This window comes from Enhydra lutris, unplaced genomic scaffold (assembly GCF_002288905.1).
Source record: "Enhydra lutris kenyoni isolate GAN:26980312 unplaced genomic scaffold, ASM228890v2 scaffoldscaffold17, whole genome shotgun sequence".
Lineage (NCBI taxonomy): Eukaryota > Metazoa > Chordata > Mammalia > Carnivora > Mustelidae > Enhydra > Enhydra lutris.
Window position 1 is genome coordinate 12362466 of NW_019154101.1, and position 13416 is coordinate 12375881.

Consider the following 13416-nt stretch of genomic DNA (forward strand, 5'->3'; position numbering starts at 1 on the left):
TAAAACTTCCAAATTAAAAGCTATAACTATGCATTAAAATCTAATAATTATATTTTATATTTTGATACAGAGGCATTTTCAGGTTTGGAATTCTTAAAAAATACTGACAATATCTTGCTGGAAGAACTATAAATAAAGCAAATGCAGACATTATATTAAAATCTGAAAAATAAAATGAAAACTTGGACTTGGAGCCCTCCATTTAATGGCATGTGTGGCCTCTATTGGAGCAAATCAAGAAATCTAGTTGCTGTAGTATTTTTTCTTTTAGTAAGTTAAATATTCATATCACATTGGAGGCATTTCCTAAGGGAAGTTCTAGGGTAGGTTCTTTGTGGCAGTGATGCAGTTACTGTATTTCTCCACTTAAAATTTCTGAAGGCTTTGAGTTGTTGAAGTTTCCTAGAAACCAACTAATTGAGTCTGCAAGTAATGCTTCTTCAAAAGCTGTTTGACATGCATATTATCTGGAATTTTCTCTTTTCTGGTAGATATGATCATCTTTCTGATATGCTAACTAAGGTCTTAGATGAGCGTCCTGAAAATGCTGTGGACATCATTGAAAGTATCAGCCAAGATGTGAAGATGGCACATTTTAGGAAAAAATTAGATACACTCCAAAATGAGAATGAGATGCTTCCAATATATGAAACAGCAGAGAAGCAAAAGGCTCTTTTTCTCCAGGGAAATTTGGAAGGAGTCGACCAAGAACTGGAAGATGAAATAGTAAGTCATGGCTATCAATTTGAATAGTTTGATTCTAGGGTTTTATTTGAGATGAGTGGGTGTGGCTTGAAATTCTTATGGACTATCTTACATAGTTTCCTAAATAGTGTTTGCAACCTCATTTTGCACCATTCATTTCCTTGTTTAGAGTTTCTTATTTTTCACATTGCATTTAGTATTTCATAGGCTTGGTTGTTTGTTATATGTATGTGGGGTTGAGCTCCTTGATATCAGAGGAAGTGATTCCTTTATCTTTTATACTCTCCAAAGTACCTGGTATAGATGTGGGTCTAAAGCTGTTTCTTATTAAATATTTATTGAATGAATGAATTAACATCAGATAGTTAAAAGCTGGGCTTTAAAACAAGTTGCCTATCTGCCCCTTTAATTAACTAGAGCAACTGGAAGTATCTCTAATGTTATTTGGATTCTTTTCCAAGGTGACTTCCTCATATTACATCTTGATATTGTGCATATTACATCAATGGGGTATCATACAAGAGGAGAGGGATAAAATATTTCTTTTAATCACTATAGACAAAGTGTTGAAAATATTTACAGAGAAAGTTGGTGTCAGAGATAGAAAGCTATCATGAAAGAATAAAATTAGTTGTACCACAGGAATTTTTGCTCCAAATATCTTAAAAATAGCATCAAGTATTGTTTCCTGAATGCCCGCATGCTTGTAATTTATACTACCGAGTGATTTATACTATACATCTACTGAGCTTCCATGTTGTGTTACCACTAAGACCACTTAAAATCTGTCTGTATACTTGCAAATTTGATGTTTGGTGTAAGATATTTTCAGAAACCAGCAGAAAGTTCAGTCAAGAAAAACATAGGAGGGTAAGGATCTAGACAGCAGATTAATCTCTAGGGCTCCACAACCTTTGTGGGGAGACCAACCTGACACAGTGGGATACAGAGTACTCAGAAGGAGCAGGTGATATCTTGAAGAAACCTTCACAAAGTCACATAATTAGAAGTGTGTATATTTCTTTTCCTTTTATAAACAAGATAGAACAAAAAAAATCATCAGAATCATTTCAGCAAAAAAGATTTTTCTACCATTGTGGCAAGTTAAAAAATATATATAATGAAATGGAAGACACTTTAAAACCTGTTGAGTTTTTGTTTTTTTTCAATCTGTTTTTTTCAATTTAGTAACACCTCAGACGTGGAGCAGTCTTATTTCCAGGATCATCTTCCTCTTTGAGGGTAGAGGCTCTCTGGGTCTGGAAGGCTGCTGCTTCCCGTCTTGGGACTGGATACAAAACTGGCTGGGAAACCTGATCATGGACTCCCAATTAGAATTAGACATCTCCCTTCCCTGCAAAGTCTAGAAGCACCAAAATGCTTCTAGAAAGGGGGAAAGGGCAAAATGGTGAAGGGGAGTGGGAGTTACAGGCTTCCAGTTTTGAAATGAATGCCACAGAAATGAAAGACACAGCATAGGGAATACAGTCAATGATATTGTAATGCTGTCATATGGTGACAGATTGTAGCTACACCTGTGGTGAGCACAGCACATGCATAAATTTGTCCAATCACTATGGGTACACCTGAAACAAATGTAACATTGTGTGTCCACTACAGTCGAGTAAAAAAAAAAAAAAAAGAAAGAAAGAAAGAAAAGAAAAGAAAAAAGAAAAAGAGAAAGGAAAAAAAATACTGAGGGGTGCCACAAATGCCAAGCACGAAAGAGATGAGGATTGTAAACAGTCATTGTGCTTATTTTTGACACCAACATTATAATATAAACAAGAGCAGATCACTTTTAACAACAGAAAAGTGCTCTCAGTTTCTCTATCTTCAAGGTCTAAAATTAGTCTAAATTTATCTAAAATTTGTAAGTGATCCCTATCCTACTTAAGGTTAATCTCTACTTTCTCACAGATGTTTTCTTAGTGTTCACTTGAGACTTTGCTTTTTCACTTCTATTTCCCTTATAGAAACATTTTTTTATTTTCTTCCTTATGGTAAATCCAAAAGCATTTATTATAAGTAGGGGCAAACACCTGACTAAATTATGTTTTCAAGAGAAGTCATGTATGAGCACTTATTTTATTATATCTTCCTTTTATCCTATAAATTACCCTATATAGAGGGCCATATTGATTTTTATTCACCCTGTATTTTATCATATGTACATAATATTTATTACTAAGAAAACTATGGTAATATGTGCAAACATATATATACTTTCTTTAAATATGTATAGGGAGTTAGATTATATTTTATTATGACCACTTAAATATTTTTTATAAAAAGATGTTCAATTTTTATTATTCATAATAGCTAGTAAATTATCCTTAAGATACACACATACAACAAGGCAACTATTATATTGGTAAGTATAAGACACAATAGTAGAAGTTACATTTTTGGGTAATGAGAGAAAAATTGGAATACAGGAATTATTAGATCTAAACCTTTCAAGAAATGTCAAAGACATCATGGAGAGACGTAGAGCTAATACCAAGATGTTGAAAAAGGAAAAAGGAAGCAAGCAGTTTCTAACATTAACCACAGTGTTTCTATCCCTAGGCAGAAAACTCTCTCCCAAATGTAATGGAGTCAGCTTTTTATTTCGAACAAGCTGGAGTTGGTTTGGGTACAGATGAGACTTATCGCATATTTCTTGCCCTCAAGCAGCTTACTGACACCCATCCAATCCAAAGATGCCGCTTCTGGGGCAAGATCTTGGGTCTGGAAATGAATTATATTGTAGCTGAAGTAGAATTCCGCGAGGGAGAAGATGAAGAAGACGTAGAAGACGAAGATGTAACTGAAGAGAGGGATGATGGAGACAGCGACGCTGAGGAAAATGACGAAGATGAATTACCAAGGACGTTTTACAAGACCCCACAGGTTATACCAAAAGAGGAAAATAGAACGGGGGCCAACAAATACGTGTATTTTGTGTGCAATGAACCAGGAGGACCATGGGTGAAGTTACCATCGGTTACACCTGCACAAATTGTTACTGCAAGAAAGATCAAGAAATTTTTCACTGGGCGTTTAGAGACTCCCATTGTAAGCTACCCACCTTTCCCAGGAAATGAGAGCAATTACTTACGAGCACAAATTGCCAGAATTTCAGCAGGGACCCACGTCAGCCCTCTGGGATTCTATCAATTTGGTGAAGAGGAAGGAGAGGAGGAGGAAGAGGTAGAAGGCCGGCGAGATAGCTTTGAAGAAAACCCAGATTTTGAAGGCATCCAAGTGATCGATCTCGTGGAATCCCTTTCCAATTGGGTTCATCATGTGCAACACATTCTCTCTCAGGTAGGGGTTTTTCAGTTCTCAATCTATCAGCCAATCAGCAAATTTTTATTAAATTCTCTCTACAATGCACAGATATATACAAAACAAAGTTCTTCAGATCCTAGACAAAGAAACCATTGAAAAATCAAATAAAAGTGCAGAGGACTATGAAATTGCCAAGTCATGGAGATCTGGGATCTTTGAACAAATGTTTATTTCCAAAAAGAAATAAAATCAGTATTTCTATGGAGAATTTGACAAGTTATGTGAGGATTTAGATTAATGTGTGTTGTGAAATTGCATTTTATATGTTAACTATAGATAGGTGCATTCCTATTTTGGGAACAGTTCTTTTATTCTATTTCTATAATACATGGAGCTTTTATACCAAGAAAAATAAACTATTATAACCAAAACGAAAACAGGTAGTGCTGTATAGCATTTATTTTGCACCCCTTCTGCCAGGTACTCTTAATAGCACTTAATCGAATCGGTATTATCTCATGTAATCCTCACAACTGCATGGAAGACTAATATTATCTTGATTTTACAGATGGGGAAATCGAGGCAGAAAGCTTAGAAAACATGAAAAAGGGAATATAGCTAATAGGAAACAGAGTCACATGTGAATGGGCAGAATGGATCCTCTTAATCACCTGCTATTCTGCCACATCTGCAGGTAGAAAATCATTACACTTTGATCTACGGAAGAGGGACTCTTCTATGTCTCTGGATGAGGGTTACTCAAATGAGAAATAACTCCAAACCTAACTTTATTATCACATTTAAAAATTTGTTTTTGCTACTAATAATAGTACCTTACCACTTTCCCATAAATTATTTGTTACAAATTAATAAAGTGCATTATTTTTTTCTACTAAGGTTTTGCTGATTTCAAAATATAACTGTTCTGTAACTTTAGGAAGTTGGCAAATTTATGAAATAAATTATACCATTTTTTGCTCAAAATAAGCTAGATCAAAAACCTTGTACTTGGGATGTTGAATGCATAAGTGATTGATGAGATTCCCATACAGTAGGACTTCCTACAAATAATCGCTTTAATCCAAACAAATAGTCCAATATTTTAAGGTCCTCATTTGATTATTAAATCTTGCAATATTCATTTCCAGGGTCGCTGTAATTGGTTCAATCCCATACAAAAAAGTGAGGAGGAGGAGGAAGAGGAAGATGAAGAAAAAGAAGAAGAAAAAGGAGAAGAGCCTGAGTATATGGAACAGGAAGTGGGGCCTCCTCTTTTGACACCAATCTCTGAAGATATAGGTAGTTTTACACAAACTACATAATATATGCCATGTATATTATATACATATATAGATATTATGTGTATATAATACATATAGTATATATACTGTAGTGTATTTTTCATGTACATATGCTATACTATATATAGTATACATATATATTATAGTTTTTATGCTTGTATGTATAATATACTGTATATATTATATGATTAATAAATGGGAGTCGGAAACCTATTAAAAGTGAACGGGAGCCAAAATTTCATCCCCTTTCCCTTTCATGTGTTTTGGGAGAGTGGGAAATGAGAATATAGCTGGCCTCATCAGCAACTTTCTCAGACAGAGGGTGAAGGAGTGATGCTGGGAAGAAAAGTAAATTGGCTGCAGCTCTTATTGGAAATGCTGACAGCTGTCTTGTGTATCATTCTTGTCTTGCATTCTGCAGACCATAATCTAAAGCCATAAACATGTAAAATAGTTATGTGTTTTTTTTTTTTTAAAGATTTATTTATTTATTTATTTATTTATTTGACAGATCACAAGTTGACAGAGAGGCAGGCAGAGAGAGAGGAAGGGAAGCAGGCTCCCTGCTAAGCAGAGAGCCCATGTGGGGCTTGATCCCAGGACTCTGGGATCATGACCTGAGCTGAAGGCAGAGGCTTTAACCCACTGCGCCACCCAGGCGCCCCTAGTTATGTGGTTTTTTAACCACATAGGTATTGTGGGTTTTTTAAGTCCTCTCTTGTCCTCCTAGACTTGTTTCTTCCTATTCAGTTTTGGAGCAGTTTTGCTTGTAATCTTTGTTCTCTTTCATAATAATAATTTGATCTTTTATTTGGTCATTAAATAATATCCTCTCTACCACATAGTTCTCCTCTCCCTTAATAAAACTTTTCTGTTGCACAGATGGACACACCCATGCACACATACATGCATATAAATAATCAAATTTGTTGTTCCACAGGGTTCATAAATTATCCTTCTGACTTTATGTTAAGCTGCTGATGCTTGATTTTTCTTTATATGTCAAATTTGTGTGTTTTAAGATTTGTAAAAAGAAGTCTGATACATAGTATATCCTTGTCTATACAGGAGTTAAACTTTTGAATTTCTCTTTGGTTTGCAGAAATCCAGAATATACCACCTTGGACAACACGGCTGTCCTCAACTCTCATTCCTCAATATGCTATTGCCGTCCTTAGATCCAACCTTTGGCCTGGAGCATATGCCTTTTCCAATGGCAAGTAAGTATACAAAGCCATTATCAGGATTATTTAAGTGCTGGAAATTATAATTATCACTGGAATGTTCTGTTCTGTTTTTTTTTTTTTTTTCTTTTTTCCCTCCCTCACCTGCTTCCCCAGGTGATGCACAAGCCTGGGTGAGGCAGTTAGAGTAATCCCAGAGTAAGAGACAAGGCTGCCCTGGGTGGTTGTTCAGGGGAGCCACTCACAATAACCTGGAGTGAGGTCCCAGACCAGGATGGGAGGGGAAAAAAGAGTATGGGCAGTCTACCCAGATTAAGGGGTTGGGGGAGAGATACCTAGGAAGGACCAGCCCATGAGCCAGAAGTCATGTTCAGCACTTGTACTTACATCTTCTCCATGAGTTCTTATCACTACTCTGGGGAGAGATGTCCCCCATTTCATAGCTTAAAATGGGGCTGAGATAGAGAGCAAGAGGCTGGAGGCAGATGATAAAGTCCCCAGATTCCACAGTGGGTAAAATGTCACTGCCTAGGACGAGCTTCTTCCTGTTGCCAAGTTGACCACTCCCAGGGAACCTATGTCACCACAATCAGATAAGCTGTTTTCTCACTGGACCAGTTTTCCAGTGATGTGTTTTTGGAGCCAAGTCTGGTGCCAGGAATGCTAAGGAAGGAGGAAGGCGGGTAACTCATCTTGGCATGTCAGGTGTGTGTGCTGTAAGGTTCAGTCAAACAACATTTATATTACATAGTGAAGCATCAAATTTAGAACACTAGAGTAATTCAGACTTCTGTCCTAATATAGTTTTTATTCTGATTATTTGAGCAATAGACTTACTTATTTTCTAGGATTAATGGAGGTAGTTCTATGCAGTGTTTAGTTTGAATCTCACATAATTTTTCTTGGCTATCTTGATAAAAAGTAATTTAAAGTATGTATTATTTAAGCTATCACATTCAAGAGAATTAGGATCAAGAGGATACTCGATGTCCTTTTATCCTTCACCCAGAACATACACTTCCATTTGTCTTATGCTTCCATTTCTCATCTAAGAACCCAGTGTCAGAAGCTCAGCTAAGCTGGAGAGAGAGCTGAGCTGCCAAATGTGAGAGTTGCCATTGTAGCCACAAGCCAAAAGTGAGTTGAGCTTTTGATCATTTACTATGACAATATAAGGAGGAGAAAACTCTGACTGCTCCTGTCCCATTTTCCTTCCTGGAATGGCACACTGATGGAAGGTCATCTCACTGGGGAGTCCCCAAATATCAGGCTTCTGTAGTTTTATGGCCTGGAGGGTCCAGGAAGCTGGCAGAGGGTAGGGGGAAGGGCTAAAGTGAAAAAGCACTGAGTACTGAGAGTAGGGAGAAGTGTCTTTAAGGTATCCCCCTTCTGAAACTCCATAAGGAGGCCTTCAGCAGAGGCACCTGAAGACCTCTGCTGAAGGCCTCCGATAAGACCTAGAATGAAGGCAGCTGTGCCAGGAACTCAGCTATGTGAAGAGCATGGCAGGCTGGATGGGTCAGAGTCCTTGACTAGAACCTTCCTTAAAGACTGCAATGCACTGGCTGGGCATCAAGTATGGCACAGTGACAGCAGTTTTCCTGTGACGCCTTCCAGGTAAAGCCTGACAACTGTGTATATGTGGGCCCAAAAAACCACACAGAGGTTTGTAACCAATCACAAGCACCGTCTGCCATACCAATAATTTGCTAAATTGGCAACATTTTAGTTCTTCTTAATGCTGAAGAGTAACTGTTTAAATTAGTTGTTTTGTTTTTTCTGAAAATAGCAATTAAATGATTAAAGATGGTGGTCTAGGTGTAGCGTACATGTTGACAGTTTGGCCCACCTCTTAGCCAGCTTAAACGGTTTGGATCACAGTAGTGTGTCCTGTAGTAAAAGAATCATCGAGGGCTCTTTCATCCCTAGCACTTAAAATGTAATGTTTTGAAATTATGGGACCATAACACTGAGAGTGATCAGCTTTTACAGAAGAGAAGGATCCATTTTTCTTACTGAAAAATGATATAATGATCATCAACTTTCTTTTCAAATTTTATAGAAAGTTTGAAAATTTCTACATAGGCTGGGGTCATAAATATAGTCCGGACAACTACACACCCCCACCTCCACCACCAGTTTACCAAGAATACCCCAGCGGGGCCGAAATTACAGAAATGGATGATCCTAGCGTGGAAGAAGAGCAGGCTTCCCGAGCTGCGAGGGAAGCAGCGGTTCTTCCTGTTGCAGAAATGGGAGAAAGTGAGGAAGATGAAGATGAGGACGATGATTCTGACCAAGAATAGTATCAGCCCAGCCTTGTGTGAGACTGGTACACATATACTGTGTGTGGACTCTTGGTTTTACATATATAGTATATAGTACAGAATTACATAAAATTGGCAACTATTCATGTACAAAATGTTGTTCCTTGAAAATGTCCAGTTTGGGATTTCTTATGTTCAACCACTAATATGTACCTCTAGAAAGACATTCAATGGAATCTTCAGAGGCTAAATAACACGTTCCTGTTCTGTTGGCTACAGCTAATAGAATAATGTGCATTCTTAAAAAAAAAAAAAAGAAGTCTTAGGTTTAATTTCTAATATGGCAAACATGAAAAGATGTAATCCACAAAATCCTCTTAGGGACTTGAATATTTGTCAGCAGGTACTGGGACCAAAATTATTGATAGTCCCTCAATCAGAGCATGTATTTTTAACCAGTCTGTGAAGCTGTACACAAATACTGTGTATGTATGTGTGTGGGAGGGCTTGTTTTTTGTTTTGCTGGGGAGAGGATTTATAATTCTATCACCTGCTCAGAGACTGCGAGCACTCAAAATTTTTGACACTTTCGTCACTTTTTTTTTTTAAGATTTTATTTATTTGACAGAGAGAATGAGCACAACTAGGGGGAGAGGCAGAGGGAGAGAAGCAGGCTCGCCGCCAAGTGGGGAGCCAGACACTGGATGCAGGCCTGGATCCCAGGACCCTGGGATCATGACCTGAGCCGAAGGCAGATGCTTAACAACTGAGCCACCCAGGTGTCCCGCCTTGTTACTTCTTAAAAAATGTTCTCAATCCTGGAATCCAATCCTCCATCTGGCTCTTTGCTCTGCAGGAGCCTGTTTCTCCCTCTGCCTGCAGCTCCCCCTGCTTGTGTTCTCTCTGACAAATAAATAAATAAAACTGAAAAAAAAAAAAAAGTTCTCAGTCTGACTCCTTTATTCTACAGAGATTGGTTTGATCTGATTAGGGAAAAATGATCTGCACAGAGATGGCTAGCTGGGATATCCAAAGACTTCAGACCACTATTTTTCTACTACTGTTTCTCTAAAACTAGTTATTATCTCCATTCATTAAAAAAGTTTTTTTTTAAGGCCTCTATGTGTCAGGCACTCTGAAACTACTATTAAAAAGTAGGCATTGCTCCTGAATCCATTCAAGGAGGGAAATATGAAAAGGGAAATAGAAAATCAGAACAGTTTGCAACTTAGCAGGTATTGTGATATAAATGTCACAGGGTACCATAGAACAGGGTTTCCCACAGTCTGTGGCATACCAATTTAAAAATAAAAATTCTCATCCAATGCCACTATTTTGTGAAATAAAGTTATCACAACAATTCTGATTTCTGTAATTATCTTGTCACGGACTGGCAGTTGTCAGATCACTGATCTATCTATACTTTGAAAAAGACTGCTATCAAATACTTAAAATGTGCATTTAATCCAGACATGAGCCTTGCAGAAAGCATTTCCAAGAGGTAGAGAACTATGGGGAGATGGGTCAGAGGCAGCATCAACTGTTTTTTGGCAAAGGACTTTAGGCTGGAAGGAGTAGAACTTTGAGGGTGGTGGGAGATGAGCCTGAAGAGGTAAGCGGGGCCCAGGTTGTGTGGAATGTCTGGACTTTATCCAGTAATGAAACAATGAAGGCTCAACTAGGAAGTCACAAAATCACATCTGTATTTCAAAACATTTGGCCTATTTGTGGAAGACTGACTGACACAGGATCAAGACAGGGAGACCAGTCAGGAGATTATTATATTATCTAGATAAAAGGTAACGATGGCACAAAACAAGATAAAGTAGAAATCTGTAAAGTAGATCTAAAGTAGAAACAAGATAACATAGGTTACCTGTCTGAGAGATAGAGTATTAGGAAAGATGACTTCCAGAATTTTCCAATTGGCAGTATTGTTCACTCTTGGGAGTGCAGCTTTTACTATTTGATGGAGTAGCTAACATTTATAAAACCTTATTCAAGTATGTTCTTTTTTCATCGTGTTGCTTTTTGTTGTTGTTGTATAATATCCATTTCCTTATCTACCCTAATTTCAAGAAACTGCCTCTATCCCATGGCATAGTCTCATGCCAATCAGATGTGGCCTTTCTAGAATCTGAATTTTTTTTTTTTTTAAAGATTTTATTTATTTATTTGACAGACAGATCACAAGTAGGCAGAGAGGCAGGCAGAGAGAGAGGAGGAAGCAGGCTCCCCACCGAAGCAGAGAGCCCGATGCGGGGCTCGATCCCAGGACCCTGGGATCATGACCTGAGCTGAAGGCAGGGGCTTTAACACACTGAGCCACCCAGGCGCCCTAGAATCTGAATTTTGAACAGAGACAATTGACTTGGCTCCTAACCAGATAGTTCCACTATAAATCAGACCACATTCTCGCCTCCAGAATCGCCTTTGTTCCAGAACAGTTTCCTAGTTACCTGTGTATTCTCTGAGCTTCTGATGATCCTTCAATGAATTCCCTTCTGCTCAAATTGGCCAAAGTAGGATTCCTGCTTGCAACCCTACTTGACACATCCAACATGAATCTGAAAGTTTGCTTCCTACAGGACATGTGAAACATAGGTTCTAATTCACAATTGCATGGGTAAGAGTATAAATATTTAACAAAAGCAAAACCTCTTTTTAGAACTATACCTGTTAAATATTAAGGTAATTTCTAAGTGATGAGGAGGGAATTTCATTATATACGTTTTATAACAAAAGAAAGCAGAATGCTCAAATGTAAGAGCTTGGAAGTAAGACAGCCTGGGTTCATACCCTTGATTACAATCATTTTCTTGGGTGAATTATAAACTTTGCAGAGCTGCAGCTTCCTTCCAGGACTAACAAAATCTGTCTCACAGAATTGAAGATTACACTAATTAAAAATGGAAAAATACTAGGATACCTAACAGAAGGACCCAATAAATATTATATAGGACTACTACACAAAACCAGTTTCTAACACATATGAGGAATATGAGGATATGAGGAAACACAGAACTCATAATGCAAACAAAATAGTTTATTGAAATAGTTACTAAACAGTGAGGTACTTGAGGTATGATTTAGATGTTTTAGACATTAAATTATAAGTTGAATATTTAAATAATTTAGGTTCATAGCTGTATTAGGGACTTCAACATATGAATTTGGAAAATAAAGTAAAATTCCATGATCATTGAAATGCTTAATTCTTCAAGGAATCTTCTCAGCTGTGAAGACTTGAGAAGCTTGTCTCCTGGCCTTGAAAAGGAATTTTAAAGAACTGTTAATTTTAAGAAGTCCATTATTTAGAATTTATATTAATTATCTAATATAAAAAATAAAATCTAGAAAATTTTTTGAAGATAATGAAAATTCCTTAAGAAAAATTACAACTTCAAACTTAAGAAAATTAGAAATAAACTTTTTTTTTTTTTAAGTAGACTCCTCACCCAGAGTGGAGCACGATGTGGGGCTTGAACTTTGGACCCTGAGATCAAGACCTGTGTGAGAGCGAGTTAGATGCTTAACTGAGCCACCCAGGCACCCCAGAAACAGACATTTTTAAAGCCAAACCAAAAAAGAAAAAGAAAAAAAAAAAAAAAAGAAATTAAACAAAATACCAGGTGAAGACAAAACAGAAAAAAGTAAAAAGAAAATTCTATGTTTTAAGGAATAATGAGTCAAAGTAAAAATGATGGCTCACAGTCAGAAAGAGACATGTATAAACACAGAGGAGAGAGAGAGGGCTGTGAACAGAGAATCTTTAAGAAAATTATTTCCTTCATTATGGCCTTAAAAATTTCACTTTTAAAGACCTAGAGAGAGAGGGCATGCACAAGAAGGGGGAAGAGGGAGGGGAACAAGCAGACTCCCCACTGAGCAGGGAGCCTGAGGAAGGGGAGGGGAGGGTGGCTGGATCCTAGGATCCTGAGATCATGATCTGAGCTGAAGGCAGATGCTTAACTGTCCAAGATACCCACGTGCCCCTAAAAGACTTTTAAACATTTCTTCCATTTTCACAACTTGTGTTTACAAGTCAAGACATATTATACCAAGCTAATTTAAAACAAAGTTAAATCAAGTTAAGAGTACAAGGATTACATAATGGAAAACAAAGAATGCAGTGATACAATTTAACTACAACATGTCAACACATAAAAAGAATTGAGGAGAATGGCTATTAAATAGGTTTGTATCCATTACAACTGAACTGTATTAGGAGATACCTTCCAGCATAAATCCTTTCACCTAAACAAGTGGTCCAAAATCTGTAACAGTTTGGAATTATTAGATACTCAAAATATATTTATGGTAGAAATGTATTATGGTAATTACAGGACAGCTGCCAGGATGAAAACAGTTTTGTGAAAACCGATTCCTCTCCTTGAGTAAGAGCTGCATGATTATTAAAATATAATTAATTAACTCCAAATATGAGGAACAAAACATAAGATGCAGTTACAAATATCTACATTTTACAATACTTTAAAATACCAAATTTGTTCTGAAATTCCTACAATTAAAATTATAGTTATCACTTAGGAGGAAAAAGATATTTTAAAATGAGATATAAGAAAACCACCACCTGAAATAAAAAGTAAAGTCATTAATGCGCCCTTAGTTACAGACGCAAGTTTCTATCTGGTGATATGCAGATCACTCAATACATCAGTA

At 37.1% G+C, this 13416-nt stretch overlaps 2 protein-coding genes across 2 annotated transcripts in view; one reads left to right on the forward strand and one right to left on the reverse strand.

Annotated features, from left to right (window-relative positions):
• Positions 1-432: 432 nt before the first annotated feature.
• LOC111147738 (radial spoke head protein 4 homolog A-like) lies at positions 433-9038 on the forward strand. Its single transcript, XM_022503959.1, has 5 exons — positions 433-726; positions 3277-4017; positions 5130-5280; positions 6385-6502; positions 8529-9038. The coding sequence occupies exons 1-5, from the start codon at positions 433-435 to the stop codon at positions 8770-8772; spliced, it is 1548 nt and encodes a 515-aa protein (XP_022359667.1). The 3' UTR covers positions 8773-9038.
• Positions 9039-11765: 2727 nt separating this feature from the next.
• LOC111147697 (zinc finger with UFM1 specific peptidase domain) overlaps positions 11766-13416 on the reverse strand; it is a 28824-nt gene continuing 27173 nt past the window's right edge. The window contains exon 10 of the mRNA XM_022503928.1: positions 11766-12000. Coding sequence (XP_022359636.1) covers positions 11953-12000 — 48 coding nt within the window. The 3' untranslated portion in view covers positions 11766-11952. The remainder of the gene's footprint in view (positions 12001-13416) is intronic.

What these genes read in the sequence shown, in the direction of transcription:
- LOC111147738 (XM_022503959.1), top strand. Translation starts at nt 433, where the DNA reads ATGCTTCTTCAAAAGCTGTTTGACATGCATATTATCTGGAATTTTCTC. An exon ending in AAGAACTGGAAGATGAAATA is followed by an intron (nt 727 to 3,276) that starts GTAAGTCATGGC and finishes TTCTATCCCTAG; the next exon opens with GCAGAAAACTCTCTCCCAAA. An exon ending in TATGCCTTTTCCAATGGCAA is followed by an intron (nt 6,503 to 8,528) that starts GTAAGTATACAA and finishes CAAATTTTATAG; the next exon opens with AAAGTTTGAAAATTTCTACA.